The sequence below is a fragment of the Siniperca chuatsi genome, linkage group LG15 (assembly GCF_020085105.1).
Source record: "Siniperca chuatsi isolate FFG_IHB_CAS linkage group LG15, ASM2008510v1, whole genome shotgun sequence".
In the NCBI taxonomy this organism is placed as follows: Eukaryota; Metazoa; Chordata; class Actinopteri; order Centrarchiformes; family Sinipercidae; genus Siniperca; species Siniperca chuatsi.
This window is the reverse complement of record NC_058056.1, coordinates 18,932,762-18,952,834: the sequence shown is the minus strand read 5'-3', so window position 1 is coordinate 18,952,834 and position 20,073 is coordinate 18,932,762. Positions and strand designations below refer to the sequence as shown.

Sequence of the window (20,073 nt, the reverse complement as noted above, 5' to 3'; positions counted from 1 at the left end):
AGATGCTTTAATGTTGTTTTCACAACTTGTTTTTGCTACCCCCAAGTCATATAAATCAGTTATTGCAGATTTACTGTAAGGTATGATCACATCATACTTCCATCCTGCAAATATTTCAATATCTCCCATTCACTTCTATTGAAGCCCGAATGACTGAAATGATGAAATTCAAGCATGCGTTTCCTTTTTCAGTGCGACCTCCAGCAGCACCAATGGACTCGCAAGTCAGAGTTCACCTTTGTTCAGCTTTTACCAAGAGGATGTGTTCGTTCAGCCAATAGAAATACTGATGCACTGTGAAATGGAGAAGTTATTATTCTGTTTCATCACATGCATTTTAATCTTATAACAGTGACATGAAATTAAACTTTTCCTCCCAATATGCAAAATCTGCCGCAAAGAAGTTCCAAAATAAAATCAGAGAGGCGTTTAAGTGTCTGTAAGTGAAGCATTCAGACAGAAACACACTTTGACATCATGACAACATGTACCAGGCATGTACCATGGAGTCAGACCATTAATAAGAAGGTAAATTATTCCACATATAGAAATAATCTTGGTTTTGCTCTCCACTCTCTCTGGTCTCTTTGCCTGTTTCAATAACTGAACTGCTGTCCTGTCATCCCTCTGCTGTTGTCATCACTATGATTCATCTTAGATTTGAGGTTGACATGCCTTTCAAATATCAAGATCTTTGTGGTGCTTTTTCTTGTACTGTTTTTGGAGGCAGAGCTGGAAGCAGAGTGAGGCAACAGCTTTTGCTTTGTTTACTTGCATCTTGCCTTCCTTTCCAAAGTGCACTTTATTCATTTCTACAGAGGTTTAATATGGTAACAGATTACAGGACAGCAAAACATGCCTATGCAGTTTCAGCTGGATACAGTGATGACAAAAATGTTCAAGGCTGTGTAAACAAGAAGTAATAAAACATAATTTAAATTAACAATAATTCACTCAAGTGTAAAAAAAATAATCACATACATCACTGCAGCCAAAATTAAGATAATGTAGTTCACTTGCGTGTGGATTTGCAAATCATTTGGCTGTTCTCATAGATATTCATAATTTGCATTTTGTTGCGCATTCTGCAATTAGAACTTCATTTAGCTTTTGTGTAATTATTTTATGCAACCATGAATAAACATTACGGCTACGGTTCTTAGATCATTCCTGCCATTTCCGTCTCTCACCACCAAATATCGCAGCCCATTTGCGAGTTATCTCCAGGTAGATTGCAGGCTTATTGGGCAGGTAGTCCAGATACACAGTCTGGCTTGTTTTGGGAACTGCCATTTCAATCTGAGTCCCCTCGTGCCATTCATTAAAAGATGTTACAGAGATAAAATCAGGCCTGGCCTGTAATGCAGCACTCAACGAGGTTTCGTAGTATTTGCCGTTGATGCGATTTCGAGTGTTTTGGAAGTTCCAGGGTCGAATGCTTGTGTCAATATACCCAGGGCCCACACTTGGGATGAATATCAGGTTGTTATCTTCGCAGAAAGCTTTAATAGAGTCCCAATTCCGCTGAGTTGACCCATAGGAAAAACCATTAGTAGCAAAGTAGGTGTAGACACCATCAAACCCGGCAGTCAGGATATCCCTCTTATGTTTCTCCTCAACCAGCAGGGCGATGAAAATGGCGTCATATGGGGTATCCCTGATACTGTTACTCTCTGTGTGTTTTAGCAGTTTGGCCCACTGCTCTGAGTTCATCAGATATGAGTCATACACATAGAAGAGTGGAAGAAGCTTGCCAGTGTTTGTCCGGTACTTGAAGAAAGCAGGGTGCTCTCCATATCTGAGAAAAGGAGGAGGTATAGGACACAAGATGAAAAATTGAAGAAAGGAAAATGTCACAGGGATAGAAAGACTGATGCAAACGTGATAATTATTGGACTGATGTGATGAATCATGACAGAATGATTTCCAGAGGGAGTGTAAGATCATGGTGCTGACATTTGACTGACAACACTGAAGAAACACTGCACCACTCACTTCTCAATGATGTATTTGACATTAGTGAACATGTTGACTTCATCTCTTCCTTTGTATGGTTCAATGTGAAACACTACCTGTAAACACATACATGACAGCAACAATAAAGGATAAACACTTTCAATGGCAATATATTTAGTACCAGATGTTTTAAGGAACTCTGTACATCAAACATTTAGCCTGCTGGTGAATACAAAACAACTATTTAACTCACTCATATCTTTGTACAGACCTTAATATGGTATTTATGTGCCACTTCCAGCAGCAAAGGCACAAAGTCATCTGTTGGCTCACCATTATCATCCTTCGTATTAGGAGGATACCAGGAAACAGCGATGACACCTGAGAATAAACACATCATACAAATATGAACTCCGAACCTGAATGAATGAAAACACTCAGATAACTGTTCATTAATATAATAAGTTACTCATATAGTGTAAATGTATTGCAGTGATATTAAATATGCTGTGGGAGTAATACAGGAGGGGCAGAAATGTACATGCTGACAATAATTTTCCTGATATCAGCCAAAACATGGATAATGTATGTTAAATCACATTAAATTTTCAGTTTTGTTAACAAAATGATAAGTTACAGAGATAAAAGGCCATTTAATTTAAATATAACACTACAGTAAAGTGTGATGTCCAAAAACGACACCAAAAATAATAAAAAAATTTTAAAAAGAAAACTGCAAAACCTAAAAGTTGTACAACCAGTTTGCTGATTATCATCACTGCATTATGTATTATAATATAGAGCGGGCGGTAACTCAATATAATCATTTATCGACATATACGGCATAACCACGCGATGATAATAATGAAAATGAACAAAATTAGCTAATTTAGATTTTTTGCTTTATAATGTAGGTAGGGTTTTATCAGATTCACTGTATAACAGTGGAACACAGTTAATGCATTGAAGATCAGTTTGATTATTTTAAATGTGATTATGCATACATCTGCTCTATTGTATAGTATATTTTATTACTGGATTTGTAATTTCAATAAGGACGCACCAATCCTACTTTTTCCCTCCCGATATAGATTCTGATACCTCAACTCAGGGTATCTGCCAATACCGAGTACTGATCCTACACCAGTGCTCCTTTTTTCCCCAGATCATTTTTATGTATGTTAACATGAAGCCAGGAAGTGCTGTGGCGCTAGTCGGCAGCCCAACATAACTGAATGAATGTCATAGCAGAAACACAGAATTTTATATTGATGCTGACGAAGAAACTGTATTTAATGTTAATTAATCAGGTCAGTATGGACTTCATAATATCACAGTATCATGATATCATCACAAAACAGTTTCATTGGAAAAAGACAAGTGATAATGTTAACTTATTGTTCAGCCCTGGAGTTAAGTTCAGGTGAACTTCTTACCAATGGCTGCTGTACGCAGCTGCTGCATATGAGCCTCTATAATGGAGGGATCCCTGGAACTATAAGCCCCTAAAGAGGGGTAGAAGTTGGACCCGATGTCATCAGGTGGGCTGTGTCTGCCTTGTGGATATCCCTGAGCCACCTTAAAGTCCCAGTGTGGCAGCTGCGGGTGGTCCCAGTGGATGTATTTGCCATCAAACTTGGGGTTCCCATACCATGCATAGTAGAAGGCATGGAGATAGTAGTTTGGGGGAGGGAACTTTCTCAGTGTGGCCTCCAGTTCTGCATCTTTGTCTGACTGAGCAGAGTCATTAATTTTGGTCTGATCAGGTTTGTTGTTGTTTTCTTTCTGGATCTCGTTCTTTCTGTCTGGGAACAGCTCCACACCAGCAGAGTCCTCTGGTGTAAGTGCCTTCAAGACCACTGTTATTATGAGCACAAGCAACACCAAAGCAATTAATGTGATGCAAAACTTGCGCCTAAACCTTGCCATTCTTCAATCAGTGCTTGAGGCTTTCCACAGTTCATTGTTGAGACAGCAGTGACGGACTGTTGTTGGACAGGATGCCATTGAAGCTCGGTCAGTGAGTTTTTGTTCAGCCTGGAGGAAACAAGGGAATATAAGAATGTTACAAAAGAACATCAGGGCTGCAACTAACAATTATTTTCTTGATTAATCAACTAATCATTTGGTCTATAAAAGGACAGAAAATAGTGACAAATCAGTTTGTTTTATTTGCCAAAGCCCAAATTAAAGTGATCCTAAAATGTCTTGTTTTGTCTGACAATGTTGAGACAAGAAAAAGTAGCAAATCCTCACATTTAACAGGTTGCAACCTTCAAATGCTTGGCAGTTTTGTTTGAAAAATTATTTAAATGATAACTCAATTATCGATTCGGCTCAAAAAAACAGACATAAAAAGGGGGGCAGGAAGCCAGCGAGAGCTACATTATTTTAAATAACTGCACACTTTGCGGAAGTCCTGTCATGATAGAGTGTGCGGATTGCATATGATATAACGTTACAGTTACAACCATTACAGTGGGCTACACACTATGTTTTACCACATATAGCTACTGCAGTTTAGCGATGCCTAAAGACACAATTAAAAAGCTAACAACGTTAGCTACTTCAACTCTACCCGCATTGATGAACTTTAGACTTGTCAACAGCAGCCAAGAATAACAGGGGTGACACAATATTGGTTTTGTCCTCCGACAGTCAAGCACTTCACATGTTTCCGTATGAAAACTGGGTCTTTTGAAATACAAAGTCTAGTGTTAAACACAACCAGCCTCGCACGGCTCTTCATAAATTATTTTCGCTGCATGAGACGCAAAAGACGGGACACAACCTGCACTTCTGGTTCAGCTTCACAGATCTGTAAACGCTGCAACTGTGAATGCGCAGTTACTACAGCATCTTTGCTGTGACTCATCCATGTTATATAGGATGCGGATGTAACGCGCTGCGTCTGCGTCCTGTCCTAGTTTACGGTCTACGGGCCTGTCCAGTCAACGACCGTCAAAGAAGCACCTTAACTGAATCAGGGTGATATATGTCGCCCCCATTCGTTTGGGAAGGTGTATTACACAAACAATCAGTAAAAGGACCAATAAAGGATGCCATAAAATTAAAAAACAAAAAAAGTTGTAATGACACAGTGTGGAAATACTCTGTTACAAGTAAAAGTCCTGAATTCAAAATCTTACTTAAGTAAAAGTACAAAAGTGCTCGCATTAAAAATATACTTGAAGTACCACAAGTAAAAGTACTCATTCTGCAGAATGGCCCATTTCAGAATAATGTATATTATAGTATAATTATTGATGCATTAATGTGTTCATCACTTTAATATTGCAGTTGCATTAGTTCATTTACATTTTGTATTAATCAGAATCTACAAAGTAATTAGTAAGTAATGTTGTCAAGTAAACACAGTGGAGTAAAAAGTACAATATTGGCTTCCAAAGTGTAGTGGAGTAGAAGTACAAAGTTGCATAAAATGGAAATACTCAAGTACAAGTACCTACCAAATTTGTACTTAAGTACAATACTTGAATAAAGGTACTTTGTTACCTTCCACCACTGTATTCTGTATATGTTTATAGAACATTATTAAATAACATTCCAGTTTAAAAAATAACATTCTAAGGGGTTCCAAGTATATTTTGCAGTGTTTGCCAACATTAAAAACTGACAAAAACGTGCTGATCTCCACCATCAGGCACAATCTGTGTGTGTACACAGTAAGTGAAACAGGCAGCAAACATATCAGAAATTAATATAGATACATAGCTAGATTTTCAGCAGTTTAGTAGCTCTCTTGGCTGAAAAATATGTATATGCCTCAAGAAACAAAGAGTCTCTTACGTTCTACATTGATTTATTATTCTATGTATTTACTGTTCTGAAGGATTGTACTGTTTAGAGTATTTGTTGTCTTGTCACTTATTTTTATTTTGTTTTCTTGTTAAAGTCTAATATTCAATTAAATATATTTGAGCTTTGGCAATAATTATGTAACATCAACATTCATGCAAATAAGCTTATTTGATTTGATTGATCAATTTGCTGGATCATATTTGTTATAATTTAACATTTCTGTTTATAATATTCCATAGTTGTTTGAAGTGCTCAAAACCCATCATCATTTAGAGACTCACGCTGACAATGGAAGAACCACAAGCACAAATGTCTTCAAGATGCAGAAGGGAGAAAAGGAGGACTCCCTTCTATCAGATCCCCTACTTCCTGAGCTCTGATGACGGTGATGATATGATGATGGCTGATGAAGTGGATGTACAGGATGTACAGGTTGAGCTAGACAGGCGATTGGTTCACATATGCCTAAAATTAACATATCATAACCTGTTGTATTGCAGGAAACATAAATACATGATAAAATGATTAAATTATGTCTTAACATTCATTCTTTCCTCAGGCCAACTCCACAGATGCACAGAGCATCATCTACTACACTCTCCTCTTTCTAAAAGTGGGACTGTGGATCATCTTTGTTTGGATCTTGTCTCACCTCCACCTGGGCGTGCCATGTTTTCTCCTGACACTGACTATCTGGCTGTATTCAGGGCCGATGCGAGAAGCTCTGAACTGGGCTAAGAGGCGTCTGCGGGGCCCAGTTGCATAAAGTGTCACACTGAGTTGAAGCAGGAGAGATTTAAAAAAAAAAAAAAAAAAAAGAGAGTTCCTCTGCTTTTCAATAATTTATCTAATCTCATTTTAACAGAGTATGATTTATTGACTGTATATACATTTCCAAGATTTTACCCCTGTGTGGGTCTGTCAGTGTAAAGTATTAGTTGTATGTTGAGACAAAGAAGTGTAGAAGGGATAGTAACTTTCTTGACAGTACAGAGACATACAGTACACATTCATGCAAAGACATCAGTAAAACAGAAGTGACAACAATTTTGGTTTCCATCCATTTTAATTGAATTTGTAGACTTTCAAACAAACATGTACAAATTGCAAAACAGCTTTTGGTAACATCTCATTCTTTGTTATCATCATTATTAGGAAATAAATTAAGTGAATAAAAATGAACCATGTGAATATAGAACAGAAAGAATAATACCACAAAGAGCAAAAAAACAAAAGAGGCAACTGTTTTCCACAGAGGGTCAACTGCATCTCATTTGTAGTAAACTGAACTTAACTGCCAAACAGGCTTTCGCTGGTCAGTCGAACTGAAGTACCTCCTCATGGTAAATGACACAACATTCTGTACCTGTCTAGTTTGAAATTGTCGTCTAATTTGTACTAATTTGTACTGTACTACTGCATTTATACACCAGGTGGCATCACTATCACATAGCAAAACGGCCTGGTTCTGACACCCACTCCTGACCACTAGTTTTCTTACTGTGCTTGAACGGATTGGGTGATGTGAAAGGAGGATAGCTGGCATTTTACTAAAAAGCTTCCAAGAAAAAAATTGTCTTCACTATGCACTAAACAATTCAAATATTGTGGAGCATTTTGTGAAGCTTGCTTTTTATTTACTTTGATTATTTGGTCTTTTTAACACTGCACGGGATTACTTAGATATGTTAGACACTTGCAAAATTGCAACCTGTGCTGTTAGATATTTCTATATATAGATATCTTTATCTGCATCTTCCCACAAAGACTAGGAAAGGACAATTTTATAAGCACTTTTAGTACACCATTTATCCAGTATGTCTGCAGATAAAATACTGATCATAAGTGACTCATAGTTAAATGTCTGTGCAAGAAATTTCCATGGGTACAACGTTTTAACAAATTCTCAGCATCGTTCACTACAAATCAAGAGGATTATATGGGGGGAAATTATCTGGATGAGAACAAATAATAAAGATACCCAGGAAAATGTAAATACCAGCTCTGTGTAAGAAGCGGCATGTTTTTGTGTGGGTGTGGAGTTGAAGCACAGGGAGGCATAACAGAGTGGAGGAATCGATGCCCAGAGGGCGTTGTGTTCGGGTAGAGTGTGTCCACTGCCAGCAGCATCTGATTTAGCCTCTATATTTCATCCACGCCGGTCTCTTCTCATCCTTTGCAACTCATGGGGACATGCGCTTGTTCAATGGTTAAATATATAAAATGTGCACAACAACCGCAAGTTCACCGCATACGCTATAATGTGTTCAAACTGTTAAAGTGGAATATGAGAAACGTTATTTGTGTCTACGGATTTTTGCATTGCACAGAAACCTCAGTCTCATTGAATTACATTGGAAGGATTCTCTCTGTTTTTTGAGAGGTCAAGGCAAAACAATTTTCAATCTCTACTGTGTTTTTGTTAAACTGAAAAAGAATTCCTTTAACTCAGGCGCTTTGCCCCTCTACACAGAGAAGGCATTTCCTTACACGACACAGAACCTCAAAAAAAACACAAAAAAACACAAAAAAAGATTATTTGTTAATATCAAAAATACCAACAAACAGGCAAAAAAAATAAAACAGATTGGTCACAGCAAATTTATGTACACTTACACATTAAGAAAAAGAGCTGTCAGTGGAGATGGGGAGGGGGTGGGTGAGTGGGGAGGGGGTGGGTGAGTGGGGAAGAAAGAGGAGAAAGATTTGGGCAATTAGATAAGCCCTGTATCTTCGCTATACAGGGGAGTTACAGGGGTTGCCGTGATGGCAGACCAGGGACGGACAGGGTGAGAAGGAGGGGGGAGAGCCAAGGCTGTACGTTCACCTCTTCTTGGGGGCTTGGGCGGTGCGGGGTGGGGTGACTGGCCGACCGGAAGTTACACCACCATACTGGTACTTGGCCTTCTTCTCTGAGGGCTTTAGGATCTTTAAATAATGAGACACAAACACAGAGCGAGGAGATGCATGTATGAGTGGGATAATTTGTTAACTCAAATAACAAAAGGCAGTCAGGATAAATGTACATGTCCCTTTAGTTTTTACACTACCTGGAAGGAGCACATGAGGGATTCATCAACACTCATCATGCCACCTGCATTGTCAAACTCCCCGCAGTAGTTTGGAGCAGAGAAAAGTGTGACCAGTTGGCGTTTGGCAAAGAACTCATATCCATCCTCCACAACCTGTTAGAAGACACATGACATTATTCCACCGCCTACTGCAATCAATACCAAGAAACAGATCTTCTGTAGTTTCAGTCCAACTTTGCTATCATGGTTGAGTGTACAAAACCACCTACACCTGAATCAATACGAAACGCCCGATGCAGAGCCGAAATAGCTGTGGCCAATTTAACAATAACAACTCCTGTGGTTGTCGTTCAGTCGTTTAATCATTTAACAGAAAAGTTGTACATTTCAATTCTGATAATAAATTGTTTTTGGTCATGTATCAGGTAAATATACCTGATGTCAGTGTCAAAAATAGAAACAGTAACTTCTCATTCTCTGTTTCATACTATTTTACTTCTGCAAAAAAATAGATTGATAATAACTGAGTGCCAAATCAAGTTATAATGAATGATGCATGGGAAAAACGAGATGAAATGGGAGCCGGAAACTAGGGGCTACACTGCTGCACAAGGACTATTAATATGTGGTTTAGCTCACGTGTCTCTCTTTGTATCAGCCACAGTAATTACTTCTACCAAAGACACACAAACAAATGGAGGTCATCTTTACGAAAGAAAAAAACCCACAAGATCAATTTGCTTGCCTTGTGCTTTCTGCATTTACACTCCATATCCAGGTTCTCCACTTTGTTTCCCTTCATAATTACCTGGTGGGCTCTGCAGATGAGGTCCAGGTCATGGCGGTTCAGGAACTTGCTGACCACATCGGCCCCGAAGGTGAAGGAGACCCCACGGTCGTTCTCTCCCCAACCTTGTACATCCTTATCTGGGTCTGACCACAAAAGGTCACACAGCAGGCCTGAAAGACACACACATAGAGAGGAGAGATGGAGATAAAGAACACAAAAATCAGGAGAGAAAGGGAGATGTGCTAAAGATCCAGCTGACTTTGCCGATGTAACACAGAAGATCTACTGATGTAATAGTCATTAATTCAGGAAGAGAGAGGCTGGGTGTTATCATTTAAAGGTAAACTTTAAATTCCAGGGAGAAATCCAGAAGAAGTGAACATGTTCAGTATTAAGTATGAGCAAGCACCTAAGTACGTGCGCACACACACACACACACACACACACACACACACACACACACACACACACACTACCTGTATCAGGCACGTCTGTTGGCCTCATGATCCTGCGAATCTGCTCCATTGACTGCAAATCAGGCGATAGCCCTAAAATAGAAAATAAAGAGGTTACATTCAATTGGATTTGTTACAAATATATTTTGAAGAAGGGTATCAAAAAGTTCTGGTTAACATTTGGGACAGGGTATGGAAATAAGTGCCAACAATTCTTCTTACCTCCATGGCAGCAGAAGATCTTCTCATCAATGATAGCAGCAATGGGGAGGCAGTTAAAGCAGTCAGTGAAGGTCTTCCACAACTTAATGTTGAACCTGCGCTTGCCTGGTGGAACACACAAACACGCATTATTAGAACCAAACTACTGTAAATATGTGCTTCAGGGCTTTTTGTGTGTACATGTGTGCAGGGTGAGTATATTTCTACTCACACTCATCGTAGAACCCGTAGATGCGGTTGATGGAAGCACACTCATGGTTGCCCCTAAGCAGGAAAAAGTTCTCTGGGTATTTGATCTTGTAGGCCAACAAAAGGCAGATGGTTTCCAGGGACTGTTTCCCTCTGTCCACGTAGTCACCCAGGAAAAGGTAGTTTGCCTCTGGAGGGAAGCCACCATACTCAAACAGCCTCAGTAGATCTGTGTACTGCCCATGGATATCACCTAAAAAAAGGGAGGGGGGGTGAGAGGTAAGGGGGAAGACAAGGCGTCAGTTTGGCTATTTACTGTAAGTGCAGTCACAAGGACAGGCTGCTTAACATAAAATCATTACAGAAAGGGGGAGCTACTTAGAGACAAAAACAGTGAGAAGTTGAGCAAAAGGGAAGAGATTATTAAAAACAGTGGTGATGCAGTTTGTGGAGACAGAAAAGTCGTAGAGATCATGAAAAGATGCTTGAATATCATCAAAGAGGTGCCGAAGAATACAAACACAAAATGAGCCATTACAACTGCCACCAGATGAATTCCATGGCCCATGGGAAATGAGCTACCGAGGGAAAGAATGCTGACAATCCAGGTTAATCACAAAAATAAATGGATGCACATGCACATACACATATCCACACAAACTAACTTTAATATTAGCAACTCTCCCAGGATTGAGGATCAACCAATCAGTCAGGAAGCGATGTGCTGGAGATGCTCTTACCAAAGCACAGCATCTCTGTGGGGGAACCACACTTCATCACCTAGCCAAGACCTGCTTCCTTTTATATCCTCTTGCACCAACTTAAGAGCTCCTCTAATTTGGGCTAAGTGCTCCAGACACAGATGACTGCAGAGAGCCTCAGCAGAAGGATAGGACAATAATAACAGGCTTTATTGTGACCAAAATGGAAAGTGAATTCATATGCCACACTCTTTTTATGGCAATGCTTCATTACAAGATGGCACCAAATACAAATTTAAATGAAATAATAGGCCTTGTTAAGCTGTGCAGCTGTCTGGCCCTGAGATAAAAATGACCAGCAAAAATTACAACTTTATATCATGAGAGTGTCTGGCATGATTTATTTTATTTCACGGTGCCCATCAGTGATCTAGGCACCAAAAACCAAACCACGACTGGCACCAAACCTATATGGCTACAGGCCTGTATTTATTTTTGCCTGTGTCTTAGGATGGCATGCAAAAACACACTTTTTCCGTGCAAATGAATGATTAAAAGGAACAGTTCTGAATGTTGGAAGTCTTTCTTATACACAGTGCTCATGTTGTGCTGAGCCAGTTGTGTATCACCATCAATCATTTTCTTTGCCCTGGACACGCAGCCCCAGCTTATCCGGTATAGTTTTGATATAACTACTGGTAATCGTAACAACTTCACAATCCTTTACATTAATCATACAATATCAAAACTTCAATGAAACAACTCTTAAGTATTAATGCAGTGCTCCAGCAACATAGCCCAGGTCACAAGCTGTCAGTATGAAATCAGGAAAGCTTTTAAAATTTCCTAACTATTACTTTAGTTGCTGTTTTCAAATCCTATTTGTGTTAACTTCTTATGGGACAGTGAAAAGGTGATGGTAGGTGGAAAGTGCATCCCAGGCCTGCAAGTCTACCTTGTGCTAAAACTGGGAACAGACCTGAAGACTGGTAAAAGCTACAAATACTAGCTACATAAAAACATGAAAATACTGATTTCGACAAACAGATATTTTTAGTCTTGGCAGTCTGAAAGCAACACACAACAGAGTAAATACCAAGAACTGAGTAAATACAGAGGACAGCACACAGAGAACAATAATTCTTGTTTGTTGCTGCACCAAAACAGAAATGGACATGAGGCATAAACAATTAACGTTGCTCATTTATGCTGCAGTTTGCTCAGAAAAGGAAACTAAATGCAGGAACAAAGCCACATTTGGATAAAATGGTGGACGCAGAGACATGGCAACATAGACTGTAATCTGTGCAGGGACAGTTGGAGGTGAGTGAACTTTGTAAGAGCAGGGCAAACTTCATCTGAGCTGTGGCTCTGTAGTAAAAACCTGGATAAACTGCATTACAATGATACCCTTTCAAAACACTATTTCTCAGCTTTGACACTGTTTTCACAGTGTTTTTATTTCTCTTTTCCACACATGTGAAGTTGGCTTTTAACAAGTTTAAAATAATAACAACAGTAATTTGTTATTATTTGTTTATAATTTAGCAGCCACCATTTGATTGGCTGTCTGTTTGAAAATGTCGGCCTCCAGAGAAGGCATCTCAGATTAGTTTTACACTAACTATCCTCAACTCCACACTAAGAGTTGCTGCATGACTGAACGTGAATTTGTGAGCTTCACCAAGTCTGGCTTTCTATGGGCCAACCCCCTGCCTGCCCTCTCACAAGGAATTGTAAGATGACAGTGAATTATTTACTCAGCTCTGCCTCTGCAGTGTCAAAACAGTCTGAGAATAGCAGCAAATGGAAATTTGAAAGAAAAAAAAGGAGCCGTGAACCTGAGGTCAGTGTTATAAATGAGCAAGATTTGTCTCAGAAGAAAAACACAATATATCAGCAATGGTGATAACACAACTCTACAATAATAAAAAGGACACAGCAGCGCATCTTACAACACCACCACCGATGTTTAGTACAGTGTTATTTGTCGTGGTACTATTCACTGTAATAACAGGCCAATAGACAAATCAGCTCAGCAATAATTAAAAGAACAATAAAACAAAACAATGCTTATGCATGCACAATGAAATGACCATTATATTATTAGCCTAGCATCAGCGCACTGGTACTTAAGTCATAAAGATGTAATCAAGGGTTGCATGACCCTGTGTTGCCAGATAATCAACTGGTTCAAAAGCACACCACTGGTGTGAGGAACACTAAATAATACTGCTAACAAATAAACACAAAAACACTCAGCAAAAAGGCTGATAAATAATTTTCAAATAACAAACACAATCGACTTTACACAAAAAAGAAAATAGGCAGACGTTCATTAAAAACTGTGCAAAAATACTATATGAAAAAATAATATATGCAGTAATTGATTTCAAGTGTTATTTGATACTTACAGCAAGATGTGAGAATATCACCTAATACATACAGTACATATATCAAATAAATGTGAACCCATACTCAGAGGCCCGATGTAACAATGTGAATGTAAACAATTAACACAAATTACTTCAGGGTGAGAAATACAGGCTGCCAGGAACATTCTGCTAAAATATGGCAAAATGATCTACATTTATATATTATATCATCAACTTTAAAATAAGAAACTTCTTGATTAACTTTTATATTCAAAAATGTTTTCATCGCATTCTCTTCAGTCTGTGAACTGTTAATGCCACTTTTGAGTCAGTACTTGTAGTCACAAAATAATTAAAAGGCATTGTCTTCGACTCAGACCTAACACTGTGCAGAGAGTTTGAAAATGTACGATAAATGCTACCGCAGCTAATTTAACAGGCTAACAAATCAGTTACATTTTGCTTTGAATCATAAAGTCCAATTATGGTTAACGTGCAACCCTTTGGTAATTTTGCAGACGACTGTGATTGTAGGGTCCTGTTAATCATTATCATCCATCTAACACATCCTTACAATGACAGTTTGATCATCACTATTGTCAACAATACTGTATTTAAAAAAATCTAAATTCATATTTATCTGATTAAATAAACGATAAAGCCAAACAGTGTCAAAGCAGCCAGCTTGGGCAAAATGATGTCAGTGGCATTAAAGTTAACATGTGAGCAAGAGAGTAAGCGCTGAACCTGATCTATGTGGCCTTCGTAAATAATTAAAGTCCATTCATTGTTTGGTCTTTATAGTCGGTGCCCTGAAAGCCTGCCCTGAGAGCTGTGGGTTAAAGGCAAGTACTCAGTCTGGGGATAGAAGTTCAGCAACAAAACAAAGAGAGTAAAAGAGAAACAAAGAAACCTTACACAGTGACAAATAACTCCACCTAAAACTCATGCATATTTTAGAGTAATGTACAAGCATTTGGTCTACATGGATGAAGGCATTTGAGGCCTTTAAAAAGTCAGTTATTCTGATCAATGTAATGTCAGACATTTGGATGATGTAATTCTCTCAACATTCAATTTAACAAGAAACAATGTTAATTGGACTTCATCAAATTACTGCTTTCCATGATCACATTTAGCACTTAAAATACAAATGCTGCCACCTGAGGTTGATACAGTATTAGGCCTACATAAAAACAATCTTAAAGTAAATATGTGTGGTAGGAAACTGGTATGAGGACAGCCACAAATGAAATGTGTGTAGGCCTGAGCCTATATGTTAGCTTGTGTACTGTATAAGGACTGGCACATATATTAGACAGCTCAGAGTTGTTTTCAGTTGCAGTGCTACACTGGAGGAAAGAGATAAAGCATGTGGGAGTGTGCTAAGATGTGCAGAGCCAGCTAGAGATACTGATAGTGGTAGCATTTCAACAGTTGAAAAGGAGTTCACTTGCGAATGTGCACTGCTTTGCTCCACTTCGTTCTGTGAATATTATGTGTGTCAGACAGTGATACACAATCTGTGTATACTGTATGTGTGCAATTGCCCTATATGGATACTTCTATAACATACACATAGTCAAGTCGAGGGAGAACAAGTGACTTAATATATGAACCAGGCTGAGACAGTGTTGTCCGGTCTGGTTACATAAGTAAACTTTTAAACCTTTCAGTTCAGACAGGCTTTAAATGAAATGTCACAGCACTGAGTTTAAGATGTTTTATGAATAAAAAGCAAAACTAAACATGAGGTGGTGAGAAAATGGCCTAAAACAAGGGCAGAAATGCATAACACTGACCACAGATCTTCAGGGGTGCCTCAAGCTCCAGCAGGATGGGCTGGCTGAGGAAGATCTCCCTGGATTTGATGCAGAGGCCCCGCACCTCTGCCTCTGTCATCTGGACTATCTTCCCTGGGCGACATCCCCGTACTGGAGAGAAGAGAAAATACCCCGTCAGTGCTATCAACAACTGTTATCATTGTCAGTGTTAACACAGCAGCACCAGCAACCAACACACGTTCATCACAATGAGGCCATGATACAATATTTTTTTACCTAAGGAGGGGAAAAAACACTTATGGCAGAATTACAAAGCAATCGTAAAATCTGATTAGCTGTGGGCGTGTTGAATCTGTAGCGTATAGTTGCTTAGTCTCAGCCATACTTAAGAAACCCACTGCTTAGACTATGAGAGCAGCTTGCATCTTCAGCAGTGGTGTGGGTTTATTGGCTGTGTAGTTGCACTGTTAGCTTAAGCCTACTTTCTGACGTTCCGCCACAGCTCTGGGTGCAGATTTATCTTACAACAATGAAAAGAGGAGTAAGAATTGCAAACACTGGCTATAGTCAGCAGCTGAAATAGTCAGAGTTATGAAAAGTGAGATTATACATAAAAACTGCTTACTTGCTATGGCACCTTGTGGCTTGTATAAGATTGAAGTTAAATTCCATCTAGTTTTAGAAGTCTGCATTTTATATATGTGTGTTTTGATTTAATATCTGGATGCCTGGTTAGTGCAGTGTCTCTGAAAGATGTCATTCTTTCAAAAAAGAACATCAGTCACATGACGTTACAGCTACGCAAGAAGTGACTAGTGCTAAATAAATAAATATTAGGCAGAAGAACGGTCTTATAGTGGTGATATAACAGTGACAAATTGTGATGTCACTATATTAACACGTGTAGTAAATGGTAATTGGACAGCACTTAGAAATTTTCACTTAAGTCTCAGTTTGGCGTCACAAAAAGCAAATCAAAGCACTGCGTAAAAATGAATCACTGATGATGAAAACAAAAGTGATGAACAAATCCATGACTGAGGAATTATGTAGGCTAATAACTAACTATTTTGGCACTGCCTTAAAGCTTGACGCCCACTAAAGATTCCAATAAAGGACAGCTGAGCCTAGTGAAAAAAATGCGTGTTAGTCAGAGAGGAAGTTTCCACACTTTTCCTATTTGCCTTTTTTGTTTCCTTAAAGGACGACAAATTACAGAATGGCCAAACGGAGCAGTTCAAAATGGATTAACTGATGTATTGGTGAGCAATTCCTAAAGCTTAGTGCATGCATTTTTGTGCATAGATAAACACACATGTGCATATACATGCTATTTACACACTGTACTCAGACTCCCTCACTGTCTCATTAGTCATGTAATCCAACCAAATCTGAGAGAAGTGAGTGAACCAGAGGAATATGGATCCTCACAGATGGTAAATCGGAGTGCCAAAAACTATTTTAGGGCTCCACCAACCTTAATCAAGTGTTGCTTTACACCATCAATTTCACACCATCAATTTTCTTTATCATCCATCTACTGTATCTGCACTGCTTCATACCCATGGTGTGAAGCATGAAATTGTAGAAGTAGGGTTCCTCACTCAACGACCAGGCCTCATCAGAGCTGAGCGAGTTAAGCTTGGATGCTCGTGATGATGGGATAACTCTGTGCTGAATATCAGAAAAATATCAGCAAAAATCTGTGCACGTGTTTTAGACCAAAACTGTTTTTGTTACATCTGCAATTATATCGATAAAAAACAGAACTTTATCAAAACAGACACAAAAACCTAGAACTGCATACTGGGAAAATAAACACCTGGATTAATGAAAGATACAAACCAATTTAAAAGCCTGGCTTTGGTTTCTGCTAAGTTGCATGATGCAATTTCTTGGCTAGTTCCAATAAATCCTTTAGAATAAGATATATGACCTGGTCTGAAGACCTGGACTGATCCAGACAAATTTAGTCAACAAAAATCACCACCCCTGTCATAGGCACCAAGAAGCAAACAGTTCCACAGTGGCAGTGGCATAAACACTACTACAAATTTCTCACCTACAGACAATCAAAAAAGATGACAATTTATAATGGTCATCTATCATATTCCTTAATTATATACACATGTTCAAAAAATTCAAATCCTTCAGTAAGTTCCCACCACTAACTATAAAGCTGAACACTTATGTAAGAAGCCTATGAAACAATGACATCCAAATCACTTAGTCATGTGTAGTCACTTGTAGTCAGTTTTATGAGCATGAAAATAGAAAAAAAGAGCAACCAAACTGACCGCCTATGAGAGCTACCAATGCCAAGTCCAACTTGTATTCAACATATGAGCAACACTATTAACAAGTATTATGGTATTTTTTTTATATGTTTATTTTCAATTAATTTCACCATTTGGTAGCAATCGTAGAAAAGGTTTCAGTCGTAGTCATCTGGACACTGCCAGCAAGAGCGTTTGGCTCCCATCCGGAAGTCATTCTCAATTCCCAATTGAGAATGACTTCCGGATGGGAGCCGAAACGTCTTGATTCTGAAAACAGTGTCCAGATGACTACGACTGAAACCTTTTCTACGATAGAACACTCCTGGATGAATGAGGGACTACACCGTCTTATTTGGTAGCAATGTTAACATAAAAATGAAACTGCAAGAAACACAGGGCAGTTTCAGCAAGATTGAATTGTCTAGCAATTTCTAGCCTATAAATAACAAATCTTAGCATTTCAATGCTGGCATAGTGTCTCATTCCTCCAACAGTCACAGTTACTGGTGGAAACTATGCCAGGGACAGCTGAATTTGCCTTAGTGGTCTGGTCTGACTCAAAGGATATCTCACGGGGAAAAGTAAACTCTCCGCCTTCTCTTGAGCAGGTGGACGACCAGCACAAAAGGATTTCTGCACAACCCTCTTTCTGCCAAACCCAACCTGGTCCTCACACACCAACAAAAATCCCTTTATTTATCAAGTATGAAAGCAATAATGTGATAGGGAACACAGCAACACAAGGGGACTTAGTTTAAACTATAGATATGAACATTTTTGTGGACAGCTCAGAGAAACACACAGTATTTATTATGTCTGCAGTGTTTTCAATTTGTGTTTTGTTATTCACCTGTACCAATACTAACAGGCATTTAAAGGGAATGTGTATGCATCGTGGGCCCAATGTGCATGAGTGCACTGAATCACAGCAACCTGCCCACGAAAACACACCTACAAACCCAGAGAGGAGTGAGCTACAAAAGTAAAAATTGCTTCACAAAAATTAAACTACCTCACAACTCAAATTTGTCTAGGATGTAGTCACAGGAGGACATCCAACATCAGATTAAAAGGGTTGTCCATATATAAGTATTTAGGCCTATTTGTATAGCTTATCCATTAGTCAGTGATGTAACATTAACCAGAAAACCAACTGAACAGCATATCGTAACAACAACATACAGGAACGCGGATATTGAGTAAAACTTAACCGTGTCAAGGGCAGGGGCGCTGGTGAAAATGGGTGTTCATGCCTTAGGTTAACAAATAATAACTTAACCTAGCTAACAGTTGCAAACGTTATAGCCATGACACATGATTCAGGGTTGTATATTTTTAATGTTATAACGCTCAGGACAAACGTCCCAGCCCTTCCTGCTCAATACATACCAGCCGTACATAACTTGGAAAATAAATGAGCCAGAACACAGCCAAAAACATCAGGCAGAAAGTTTAATTACATGCTAAAGTAAAGACCACGACACGATAAAATTACTTGCCAAGAGTAAGGTAGCTATTACTGCGAAAACTGAGAAATGTAGGCGTTCACCGCTGACAGTGTTTATAAACACGGCCAGCTAACTGTAGCATTAGCCAGAGCTAGCCGGGGATACACCGTTACGGGTGACTGGCGTTAGCCCTACTAGCTAACACATTTCCTGCGTTTCGTGAGGCAACTGCAGTAGCTACAGAATACATCTCAGACCAGGCTTAATGAACATTAACAGATAACTCTATGTAACATTAGAAACTGTAGTGATAATTGCTCACCTTCCAGAAGCCGAGAGATGAGGCTGTCCACGTTCAATTCACCCTCCGCCATCTTCAAACTGATGTGGTAGTGTTGGCCGGTTCGATCCCCCCTACAGACACCAGGAGGCGCTGTTGTCAAGAAACCAGTAACCGTGGATTACATGAACTAGTGAAGAATAACCACACTTTAACCACCTTTATATTAATTAAAAGGAGTTTATTCGTGGCTGACAAACATAATGTATATCCTATATTAAATTACATCCAGCATACACATTCTTATTTTGAAACTGTTCTAAAAAAAAGCAATTTGTGTTTTTAGCCAGTTCAGGTGGAGCTAATTCTAATTATTTTACATACTGTTGGGTAGTTTAATCTGTACCAATGCATCATGTTTTATAATGTGGTCATATGCCTTGTTTGTAAAATTAGCTGTCAAATAGATGTAGTGGAGTAAAAATTAGAATATTAGCCTTTGAAATGTAGTGGAATAGAATAAAAAAAATAGCCAAAAATGAAAATACTCAAGTAAAGTACAAATACCTCAAAATTGCATTTTAGTACTTGAGTAAATGTACTTTCCACCACTGTATGCTTGTGACATAATTAACAGAAGCAGTCGGGGGCTTTCATCACTGTGAGGAGATCATAAAATAACCCCTTTTATGTTTTATCAGTAGACTATCTCACTGGTGGTAATGTTGGTGGTAGGCTGT

General features: G+C 38.8%; 2 protein-coding genes and 1 long non-coding RNA gene across 6 annotated transcripts; 1 reads left to right on the top strand and 2 right to left on the bottom strand.

Annotated features, from left to right (window-relative positions):
• Positions 1 to 762: 762 nt before the first annotated feature.
• Positions 763 to 4,906, bottom strand: manea (mannosidase, endo-alpha). 3 transcript variants are annotated; one of them, XM_044167234.1, is made up of 5 exons: positions 4,535 to 4,906; positions 3,393 to 3,993; positions 2,228 to 2,337; positions 1,996 to 2,072; positions 763 to 1,798 (listed from the first exon to the last, which is right to left on the bottom strand). In XM_044167234.1, the coding sequence occupies exons 2-5, from the start codon at positions 3,883 to 3,885 to the stop codon at positions 1,165 to 1,167; spliced, it is 1,314 nt and encodes a 437-aa protein (XP_044023169.1). In that variant the 5' UTR covers positions 3,886 to 3,993; positions 4,535 to 4,906; the 3' UTR covers positions 763 to 1,164. The 3 variants fall into 3 exon arrangements, with proteins under 3 accessions (XP_044023169.1, XP_044023170.1, XP_044023171.1); XM_044167235.1 differs by having other exon boundaries at positions 4,748 to 4,906; XM_044167236.1 differs by lacking the exon at positions 4,535 to 4,906 and adding an exon at positions 4,213 to 4,513.
• Positions 4,907 to 5,516: 610 nt separating this feature from the next.
• On the top strand, positions 5,517 to 8,122 carry LOC122862045. Its single transcript, XR_006374623.1, has 3 exons — positions 5,517 to 5,642; positions 6,018 to 6,210; positions 6,338 to 8,122. It is a non-coding gene; the product is annotated as an uncharacterized LOC122862045 (long non-coding RNA).
• LOC122862044 (serine/threonine-protein phosphatase PP1-beta catalytic subunit-like) lies at positions 6,826 to 19,533 on the bottom strand. Of its 2 annotated transcripts, XM_044167232.1 has the most exons (8): positions 19,376 to 19,533; positions 15,345 to 15,476; positions 10,489 to 10,719; positions 10,278 to 10,382; positions 10,077 to 10,148; positions 9,619 to 9,770; positions 8,829 to 8,963; positions 6,826 to 8,706 (listed from the first exon to the last, which is right to left on the bottom strand). In XM_044167232.1, exons 1-8 carry the CDS (start codon positions 19,425 to 19,427, stop codon positions 8,602 to 8,604), a joined length of 984 nt encoding a protein of 327 aa, XP_044023167.1. In that variant the 5' UTR covers positions 19,428 to 19,533; the 3' UTR covers positions 6,826 to 8,601. The 2 variants fall into 2 exon arrangements, with proteins under 2 accessions (XP_044023167.1, XP_044023168.1); XM_044167233.1 differs by lacking the exon at positions 15,345 to 15,476 and having other exon boundaries at positions 19,376 to 19,442.
• Between the last annotated feature and the right edge of the window lie 540 nt (positions 19,534 to 20,073).